General features: G+C 32.3%; 3 protein-coding genes across 8 annotated transcripts in view; 1 reads left to right on the top strand and 2 right to left on the bottom strand.

Annotated features, from left to right (window-relative positions):
• The first annotated feature begins 627 nt into the window (after window positions 1–627).
• Window positions 628–5475, top strand: LOC112464761 (protein Dr1). 2 transcript variants are annotated; one of them, XM_025031941.1, is made up of 2 exons: window positions 628–739; window positions 4866–5475. In XM_025031941.1, the coding sequence occupies exon 2, from the start codon at window positions 4892–4894 to the stop codon at window positions 5393–5395; it is 504 nt and encodes a 167-aa protein (XP_024887709.1). In that variant the 5' UTR covers window positions 628–739; window positions 4866–4891; the 3' UTR covers window positions 5396–5475. The 2 variants fall into 2 exon arrangements, with proteins under 2 accessions (XP_024887709.1, XP_024887708.1); XM_025031940.1 differs by having other exon boundaries at window positions 629–739; window positions 4881–5475.
• On the bottom strand, window positions 832–4243 carry LOC112464758 (vascular endothelial growth factor receptor 3-like). 2 transcript variants are annotated; one of them, XM_025031935.1, is made up of 9 exons: window positions 3763–4243; window positions 3459–3684; window positions 3218–3381; window positions 2883–3126; window positions 2696–2799; window positions 2488–2587; window positions 2314–2416; window positions 1826–2112; window positions 832–1749 (listed from the first exon to the last, which is right to left on the bottom strand). In XM_025031935.1, the coding sequence occupies exons 1-9, from the start codon at window positions 3999–4001 to the stop codon at window positions 1327–1329; spliced, it is 1890 nt and encodes a 629-aa protein (XP_024887703.1). In that variant the 5' UTR covers window positions 4002–4243; the 3' UTR covers window positions 832–1326. The 2 variants fall into 2 exon arrangements, with proteins under 2 accessions (XP_024887703.1, XP_024887702.1); XM_025031934.1 differs by having other exon boundaries at window positions 833–1749; window positions 1826–2416.
• LOC112464759 (protein SMG9) overlaps window positions 4389–10185 on the bottom strand; it is a 6689-nt gene continuing 892 nt past the window's right edge. The window contains exons 2-10 of one of the 4 annotated variants that reach the window (XM_025031937.1): window positions 9508–9681; window positions 8801–8847; window positions 8177–8363; window positions 7293–7586; window positions 7046–7190; window positions 6336–6456; window positions 6146–6257; window positions 5748–5867; window positions 4389–5047 (exon numbers count right to left, since the gene is read on the bottom strand). In XM_025031937.1, the coding sequence (XP_024887705.1) occupies window positions 5789–5867; window positions 6146–6257; window positions 6336–6456; window positions 7046–7190; window positions 7293–7586; window positions 8177–8363; window positions 8801–8847; window positions 9508–9681 (1159 nt within the window). In that variant the 3' untranslated portion in view covers window positions 4389–5047; window positions 5748–5788. Of the gene's footprint in view, window positions 5048–5650; window positions 5868–6145; window positions 6258–6335; window positions 6457–7045; window positions 7191–7292; window positions 7587–8176; window positions 8364–8800; window positions 8848–9507; window positions 9682–9838; window positions 10020–10185 lie in introns of those variants that run through there. The other 3 variants (XM_025031938.1, XM_025031936.1, XM_025031939.1) reach the window with 3 other exon arrangements.

Raw genomic sequence — 10185 nt, forward strand, 5'->3', positions numbered from 1 at the left:
ACCTTAACTGTTCCGTTCCGCTATTCTTTCTCCATCGGGATGCACCATTATTGGGAGCTTTCCAGCAAACGACACAAGTCGACACAGGTATCGTTTTGTCTTTGTTACTCATTGCCAAAAAAGAAAGATAGAACGACGTTTGTGTCGGCTTGTGTCACTTGTTGGAAAGTTCCCATTATTACTTGTGACGGGATCAAAATGGGATGTTTTGATTGGTTAAAGGTAAAATTTCATGGGCAGTGAAAAGCAGCAGCAGATCGTACTGATTGGCTATAAAATAGAGGAGTTCTAGAAACTCGAGAACTTCTCTATTTTGTAGCCAATCAGTATGATCTGCTGCTGCTTTTCACTGCCCATGAAATTTCACCTTAAAGGTGGAAACACATAAAATTGCAGGAGCCATGAGAATGCAGAAGCCATATGCGCATGCGCTATGGTAACTGTTAGAGCTCTACGGATACCATAGCGCATGCGCATATGGCTTCTGTTTTCTGCTCATGGCTCCTGCAATTTTATGTGCTTCCACCCTCGGATGACGCGACGCGTGACGCGCTAGTGGAAACTCAGCTTTTTACTCTATGGTTATACTGTGAGTTTGTATTTGTACTCCTTATCTCTCTATACTTTATGGTTCATCGCATCAGATCGCATTTCGTATTAGAGGCAGGAGCCAACACAAATATTAAGAAGAAGAAGAAGGTTGCAGTACCTTAATAACTATAACGGAGTAAAATAACAAGTAAGTGAGCTAAAAGATATATAAATAAAAACTTACGTATCTTAATATATAACGTAATATTTTTTTAAATGTGTAGTATAGGCGTACTGTTTGTTTACATTTAACATGGTAAATATTGAACAAAAATTTATGTTAATGTTATCCTTTTTTCAAAATGACATAAATTTTATGATTTTTTTTTTACATTCTTTACCATTATGTATCTCTAAAGACTTGACTTTTTTTAACATTCTTTTACAAATATTTTATCAATATGAATAAACTAACCCTCTGTCACTTTCTGTGTAACCTTGTTAGAATTTATTGAGTATTTCGTGCCGATCTTACTCTCAGCTGTTACGGTGTATGCTGTATCTTATCAAAACTAAACTGTTTTTAATAAAATATCTCATCTCTTAATATCACAGTTTTTATATTCCATGGAATAAAAGTTAAGATTTAACAGCATATATTTTCCTAGCGTGAGTATGTAATATATCTAACGGAACATACACGTGTACAATTTTATTAAAATTATACACATATTTATTTAATTTTTTTTTTACAACATATATATGTAGATTTAATCATTGATCCCAAGATGTACACTAGTGTGATAGCAATGCATAACAAGGATTACTTGCTTCATGCGGAGAATGTAAATGTTTTTTTAGTGTCTTCAAGTCTAAAACAAGTTGTGCAAAACTAGGTCTATCTCGCGGAGCTGTATTCCAACAAGAACACATAATTTTATATATATCCTGAGAAATCGTATTAGGACATGCCAACCGACACTTGTCTCGAGTTAAATAACGCAACAATTCGTTATCCTGTATACCGGCATATGGAAAAGAACCTAAAGTCCCAATTTCCCAAAGTACAATGCCAAATGACCAAACGTCACTTTTAGAAGAGAAAGCACGATCACATACAGCTTCCGGTGACATCCAACGTATTGGGAGTTGACGAATTTTGCCAGCCATATTATTTATCACATATATTCCATTTCGTGACAAGCCAAAGTCAGAAATCTAAATCCATTAATAAATCCATATACGTCTCCATAAGCGATTTTTTTAATCGTAATATACACATCTATATATCTACCTTTAATGTTAGATCTGAAGTGAGGAGGATGTTTCTCGCTGCCAAATCTCTATGTATAATTCCCTTAACTTGCAAATGTTCCATTCCTCTTGCGATATCAAGAGCGAATTTTATAAATTGTTGCTTCTCGATTATATCGTATAAATTTTCATTGTTGTGTTTATTTCCTTCAATAATATTCGCATATCTCGATATAGCCTTTTCAAAACTGCACAAAGATGCATCATCCGATTTCATTTTTCTTCTATAATGTAGATACGCGAGCAAATCTCCACCTTCCATATACTCTAAAAGTATGCATATAGGATTATTTGGTAAAGTGCAGCAACCTATAAGGCCCACTAAATGTGTATGAGGACCAGCTGCTTTCATTATTTTGATTTCTTCCAATAATTGATGCCTGCAGGCTTCAGGTTCGTTGCATGCGTCATCAGAACATTGTAACATTTTAACAGCTATTAACGTGTTTTCATTATTATTTAAACTACCTAGATATACTTTACCAAATTGTCCTTTTCCTAATTCACGTATAAGATTTATATATTTATATGGCACTTCAAATATATCTTTCTGCGCCTTATAATACGTCTCCTACAATAAGTTTCGTGAATGTTAAAATTTTAAGTTTGTTTTCTACGTATTCAATCCTTTTCTCCATTTACCTCAGACCTTTCGACGTATATATCAATATTGCGTCTTTGGAAAACTAGATCTGGCCATTGAGCCAGCTTACAAGCGGAAAGATCAGACACTGTTTGTTTCCTGTTGTTAAAAAATAAAACCTTAATATTTGCTATAATATAGGTATATGTAATACGTACTACACATACGTAAGTTATAAAAAATAGTTTGGCAAATTTTTTATCTTACCGTCTAGTTGGCACGACAAGTTGATATCCATTTTTATTATATATTGACACAATGCTAATAAAGCCTACGACAACACAAATAGCAACACCGGCAAGTAATAACCACTGCAACATACGTATACTATATGAATTTTATATTATACATATTAATTAATTATCAATATGTATTTTTTATGATATATATATACCATAGTACTCCCGTTCAATATTTTAGTTTTGCTTGTATTAATAGTAAAACCACCTTGAGTTCCTAAGCAACCTCGATAATCCATTGCTGCTATCAATATTTTGTATCCATTGTTTACTTTTATATACTGACCGTCAATTTTCATATTCCAACTAAAGGTATTTGTTGTAGAAGTCACCGTACTTATTTTCGTGATATTATATACAGAATGCCCTGCTTTTGATATCAACAATGGTATGCCAATACTAGAATATATTATACTTTGCATCATATAATCTAAGTCTAGTAGAATAGTAGGAAAATTAAATGAATAGAATGAAATAAAAGAGACCTCACCTAATTACATAAGAGCGAATATGAGAACTGTTCGAGGTAACATTCCAGTTAATAACAAAATTTTTTTTGGCTCGGCGTGCTTCCACTTTTGGGGTAGGCAAGATAGATTTTGCATCCGCACAACTACATTTATGTCCAATACATTCCGGAACTTTATAAATGACCTATGTAATAAAAAACATCTTGAAAATTTGATATTTTAAGTTTAATGTTGTCTCATAATGTTACGTCATACGTTTACCTCTGGTAACTTTCCCGTAGGTTTAGCTCTTGGGTTGGCATATACATGTATCTTGTACGTACACGTTGGATGTATTTGTACCTCCGGCATGTCATTCGATAATTTATTTTGTGGTATTAATATGCTACTAAATGGACCTTTATTTTGCACAGTATAGAGCGCAGAACTTTCTGTACATTCTGTTTTATTTATACCGGTTTCATTTAAGACACTTGTAATCATAATGCTATAATACACATTAAAATTTTTTGTTATATAATCTTTATAGACACGTATTATTATTGAAAAGTATTACGTAGTGCACCTGTATGAAGAGGGTTGTTTTCCTCCATTTGGTGGCGTCCAAGATACATTTAATTTCAATGATCTCAATATGTTATCGTTTATTAAATAACTTTCATCTTCTAAAACGTACACTGTAATATTTTCCACAACGCCAGCAAGTTTTGCTACATTTTTTACGTTTGTTGCACATATCGTATCAAAATATAAAAGCAACACAACTATATTACATATATAAATCCATTTGCACAGTATAAACATTTCATCTTATAATATGACCATTATCTAAATAATGTAGATACATAATATTTTTTGTTATTACTTAATAGTTTTGTTGTAACTTATTGTGAGTGACACAAGATGTCCGCTTCATCCAATAATACTGTGCTTTATTTCAGTTTCAAAGTTCAAATAGGATTTATCTTTAGCAAAACACATATATCTAGATAACTCTTATCTGATAATCGCGCAAGTGCGTAAAAATCTCACCACTTCCTATATAATAAAATGATAAATACAAACTTTTTATTTCAAGAATGCTACACGTATATTTAATAAAATAGTAATAGAAAAATAATAAAACGTGTTAGGAATATGTATATATCTATACCGTCTACGTCCATAAATTAAATACGTGTTACACGTAACAAAAGTTAAAATGTCAGATTTATTCATATCAATAATAAAAATCAATACATACATATATATTTGTCATACGTTATACATCTTTATACAATACAGGTAGTTTTATTTTATGTGCCAAGTATCTCAGAAAATATTGCTTTTATTGTAAAAATGTTTCAGATAAAAGTTTTGGAGAGTTCATCAGAGGGGGGGACCGATAAACGATTTTATTATTTATAAAGTTCGCGGGACCTGTGTTGGGCCAAATTAAATTTTTTAAATGTCAACTTCCATTTTTTATTATATCATCTTTTTCTATTAATTAAAATTTGAACCTTTATCCCGAAACATTTTTCCATTAAAACCAATATTTCCTGAGATACGTGGCGGTGATACGTGGCACACACACGAAATAAAACTCATTCTCTATATACACATCTTTATAAATTCGTAATTATCTACGTCAGATTATTCTGAACTTTCCCCGTAATATACAAGTAGTTTTTAATATTCTAGGAGTCTCTCAAATGGCCTCAGCTGCGATGTCACCAACTGACGATGACGAGCTTACACTTCCTCGTGCATCAATTAACAAAATAATCAAGGAGATCTTGCCTCATGTGCGAGTTGCAAACGAATCTAGAGAGCTTATCTTGAACTGCTGCACGGAATTCATTCACCTGCTGTCCTCCGAGGCAAATGAAATTTGCAATCAACAACAAAAGAAAACTATAAATGCGGAACATGTTTTACAAGCGCTCGAGAAATTGGGCTTTGGTGATTACAATGCAGAGGCAGAAGCTGTATTACGAGACTGCAAAGCTGTAGCGGCTAAAAGAAGACGTCAAAGTACCAGATTAGAAAATTTGGGAATTCCAGAGGAGGAATTATTACGGCAACAGCAGGAGTTATTTGCTAAAGCAAGAGAGGAACAAGCAGTTGCGGAACAGCAACAGTGGCAACAATTACAAGCTGTTACACAAATGGCATCTATGCAGCAAGGTGACAGTGAGCAAGAAGATTATTCATAAAGAAATTCAAATGATGAAACTTGTTTGCAAAGACATATTGTTTTTTACTTGAAATAAAATATTTAGAATAAAACAGAGAGAGAAAGAGAGAAGAAGGGTGTGGGAGGGAGGGGAGGGAGAGAGAAAGAGAGAGGGGGGGAAAGAGAGAGAGAGAGAGAGAGAGAGAGAGAATAGCGATGAAGTGAAAAATATTAAATACACACACACACAAATTCTATTATTCTTAGAAGCTGTCTTTAATCATTTAATTCTATATATCACAATGTTGTATATTAAACACTCTTACACTCCTTAATTTAATATTATAATTTATAAAAGTAATGTATCATATAATTAAGTAGATTAATTATACCTTTGTTTCTTTTTCACATCCTTCTACGTAGGCTTTGAGATTTAAGGCATTAGTCTTCCATATTCAGAAGATAGATGGCTTTTCTTTATTACTTCTACAACTTTTGAAACATAATGATACCTATCAAAATAACATCCGTATTATTTTAGGAACATATATAATATTGTAGATAACTTTTTCATATTTATCTTTTATCGAAATAAAATTAGCTCATCTATTTATTACTTTCTCTTCAGTTTTTATTAACATTTTATCGATTTGGTCAATCAAATCATTAGAATATAAATGAAAACTGAAAATTAAACGAGGAATAGATAAAATAATTTAGTCTCTGATTAGTAACAAATATGAAAGTCTTATTGTTGTAATATTATCAACGAATATTATCTGATTTATACCAATTTTTTTCTGTTAATACGGAAGGTGTAATTGAATTCCTAGGAACTCCATGTATCTTTGTTCGTAGTTTGTCTATAAGAGATTCTTCGTTTTCACAAAAAGTTTTGTCTTCTACAACATAAGAATGCACGTAAATATATTAAATATCAATGTGCAACTTTTATAAATGATCTAAAACGAATCTTTTACCTTCTTTAGCCCTCGAAGGTATCAAAAATAAATTTAAACTACTTTCTGTCGAACACGGACTCATATCTATACCGCTATGAGTTTGTAGTCGAGAACTAGATGACACCTTGTTATAAAAATCCTGAAAAAAAAACTTAAAAACATGATAATTTTCAAAATAGCACTTAAATACTACACGCAAGCCTCAGATATTTTTAATATATTTTTGAACGTTGATTATAATTTTCTGATTCACACCTTCTTCGATTCGTCACGTCATTTCAGTAGTTTGCCCCACATAAGAATACTATACGCGCACGCACGTTAAGAAAACAACTAAAAGACAGACGATAATATAATAGGAAATCAAATGCTAAAAGGAGCAGTGTGTGTAAAAGGAAATTAAATTTATAGAACGTTAAATACTTAAAATTAAGATACGGAAAAGAATAAAGATAGAGAGCCAGAAGGCCAGAACACAATACACAAAGGTACAGGCAATAGAAATAGGGAATAGCAACGAAATGCAACGAAGATTTTCAACCTATCAGAAGCCGCGTGTATCACGGCATTCTGTTTTGCTATTCCCTGTTCCTCGTGCCTGTGTTGTACCTTTGTATTATGTTCCGGTCTAGAGTCTAAGAATATGCGGGAGATTTGTTATAGTTATAAAGAATAAGCTATATTTGTGAAGTCAATAACTTGTGTACGCCATGTGTTGGAGTATGTACCTTCATTTCGTCAATAATAGCAGGCATAAAATCTTGCACGTCCGCTTTGTTATGCAAAAATACAACATGGGGATAATATTCTACGTAATCTTGATCTATGATAGTTGTTGAGGATGGTTTTAACATTTCTGCAGTCTGTAAAAATCTGAAAAAGAGAAACAGATATTTCATTATGTATTGTAAACTTCACGATAAAAAGTGATTATGTTATAGCCAAATTAATAAATATTTTCTTTCACATACGTACCTTACTAAATTTGGATCCACAAACCAATCTTGTACAAATATAATAACATGGCATACGGAAAATAAGAATGCTGCAAACTGGAGCGATTGTAATTCTAAATTAGAATCACTATTCACATAATCAGGTGCACCTTTCTTCTGATCAAAGGATGCAGCGTCAATCGCAAATCCAGAAAGAATTGGCTGTGTATCCAAATATATCACTCTATTTTTAGTTACAAAAAGGTCTATTCCAGTGGTACAATTTGTACTAGTTTCATAATGTGATAAACCTTGAACTTGAAAAATGTTAGACCTGACGATAAAATAAAATTATTTAAGTAATATCACGTTTACAAGGTGAGGCATTTTGAGGGGGTAAACAAATTCGGAGGATAAGATCACGTTCTTTTTACGTATTTTAACATAAAAACAACGAATATGGACTTGTAAAAATCCGCTCCGTGGAGCGAAAATCGGTAAAAATAGTCTGACAAATTTTGGTCGGCGCGCGCAGTCGCAAGATTGGAAAATATGTAAAATAAAAACAAAAATAAAAACTTTCGCGCATCATTTACCGCGCTTGGTTCTTACGTAGCCCGTTTTTTATATTCGTTTTTTATTTTCATTAATTTTTTAAATAAAATTATCTATTTTTTGCTAATAAGTAGGTTAAATATCTTGGTATGCATGTACAATATGCTATTTTCACGCGTTTAGGGCTACTTTCCGCAACGTTCCGCAGATTTTTTTTAAGGCCATACACATCCGTGTTTTCATGGTAATATATATATATATATATAAAAAGAACGTGGTCTTCGCCGCCAACGTTGTTTGTCCCCCAAAACCTTCTCTCCTCCGTAGTAAAAAAGTTTAATGTATGTTGCAAACAAATACAATACATACGAATAACGTGACGTTAGCAGTGACATAATCGTCGATTTACCAACACCTTGCGCACCTAGACATCCAACGACTAGAAAGTCTTGCTGATCATAGAGAAAATCTATTGAATTTTCACATAATTGCATATTTTCATCCATGAATTTCATACACGTCGTCATTTCGGGACAGATGGAAAGCATACGGATCGCTGAAATATTTTAATATCTTGCTATTATAACATATTAATTTTCCAAGTATCCTGGAATATTTTAATATATAACCTATATATCATATATAGAATCCCAAACGTATTAGACGTTCTCTTTTATACGTACAAGTTCTTTGTTCAATTTATTAACGTAACTTTTTTTTAGCAAGCAAAGTCAATACGTTCTACATTATAAGCAATAAAAAAAGAGCAACTTTTTGCAAATGAAACTTCTCAGAACTTCACACGTAAATATTAATTTTAGGTTTAGTTATAAAAATATACGATGTAAAAAATTAGAGAAACGTAGAATCAATCTCAATATTTTTGTCAAGGAAAAAACGACTTCAACGTACGCAGAGAATTTTATTTTAAAAAATCAATAATTTTTGACACCCTATATAACGTATGCTGTATATTAAAGTAAATTTACTTACAATCTTGTACTTTTACTAATGCTGCTGAAGACATATCGGTATCTTTTCTAAAAAAAAATCTTTGTTATTAAATTGTATACAACAGAAGTATATATTAATAAAAGATAAAATAATATATAAATCAATAGTTATTACAAATCGTGCGGTGATGGGAAGGACTATGGAAGAGTACAACGTGGTTCGTGGTGTATAATTTTTCAGATTAACAGATTCAGATCAAATTTATTTCTAATTTCAATAATATAATGCTTTGAACGTTTCGGCTCCAAACACATTGAGCCATCCTCAACGGTATAAAAATTATACTCCCGTTCTCCATTGTACCCGAAAAAGTGTGCTTCGAGACTGGGAAGTAAAAAAGCCAACGTGAAATATTGGTGTAAATTAGACTAAAAGATTGTTATCAGATAGTCTGGATCCACACTCTTGTTCTCTTCAGATTATCTGATAATGATCTTTTAAACCAACGTACATGCCAACATTTCACGTTGACTTTTTTACTTCCCAATCTCGAAGCACACTCTTTTTTGGTACAATGGAGAATGTCAGAAATTTTTAATTTAGCTTTTTGACTTTCAAATGGCTTTTAACACGTTTACTTTCATATAGTCCTTTCACCACTATAATTTGCTGGTAGCATTTTTGAGAGTCCAAAGTCTTATTTATTTTATTTGAATATTTATTACACGTATTTAATAATACTATACTTGTGGCCATTACGTTGACTCGGAGAAACAGCTCTATTTTCTCCTTCTCTAGTCTTTAATATGAATGTCGGCCGTTCTACAATCTTAATTAGGTTCTTTTCTCCATCCTTAATCTCTGAATCCTTTGGCATTATTGGCAGCATTTCTTTCACACTAGTGATAATATTTCCCTTGCTGTAGTATAATAAAGTTATATATTATATATATAAATTAAAATTATCTCTCTTATATAAAGTACCCCACACACAGGTAGTTTAGTTACTAAAATGTTGTATATACATAAAAAGAAATATGAACATTAGGTAAATATGAAGGAAAGTGGCTTTCTCACCGATTTGGCTAAAATTTACCAATATTGTGTATTTTGGCGTGTTAAATCCGAATATGAAAGTTAAACGCGTCGCTCTCAAGTGGAACAAAAGTTATCAATGTTAAAAATGACAGTTGTGTGGTTAGGAAATCTGCTATATCAGCTGGCACCGAAATCTCTGAAAATATAATGTGGTGGGACGTGGGACTCTACGCAAAAAACGCAAAAATTCTCCCCAGCGCGCCTGGTGCCCGCAAGTTGAACTAACGTAAATCAGACAGATTTTAGGCCGGTATTCATAGTCGAATCTTTATATTTAAGTCCGTCTTATTAAGGACCAATTTCACCAACCACAGTTAGCTTAACCG

The sequence above is a fragment of the Temnothorax curvispinosus genome, unplaced genomic scaffold, assembly GCF_003070985.1.
Source record: "Temnothorax curvispinosus isolate PA1 unplaced genomic scaffold, ASM307098v1 QBEX01014555.1, whole genome shotgun sequence".
Taxonomy (NCBI): domain Eukaryota; kingdom Metazoa; phylum Arthropoda; class Insecta; order Hymenoptera; family Formicidae; genus Temnothorax; species Temnothorax curvispinosus.

What these genes read in the sequence shown, in the direction of transcription:
- LOC112464758 (XM_025031934.1), bottom strand. Translation starts at nt 4,001, where the DNA reads ATGTTTATACTGTGCAAATGGATTTATATATGTAATATAGTTGTGTTG. An exon ending in TATTGAACGGGAGTACTATG is followed by an intron (nt 2,800 to 2,882) that starts GTATATATATAT and finishes CGTATGTTGCAG; the next exon opens with TGGTTATTACTTGCCGGTGT. An exon ending in CTTGTCGTGCCAACTAGACG is followed by an intron (nt 2,588 to 2,695) that starts GTAAGATAAAAA and finishes TTTTAACAACAG; the next exon opens with GAAACAAACAGTGTCTGATC.
- LOC112464761 (XM_025031941.1), top strand. Translation starts at nt 4,892, where the DNA reads ATGGCCTCAGCTGCGATGTCACCAACTGACGATGACGAGCTTACACTT.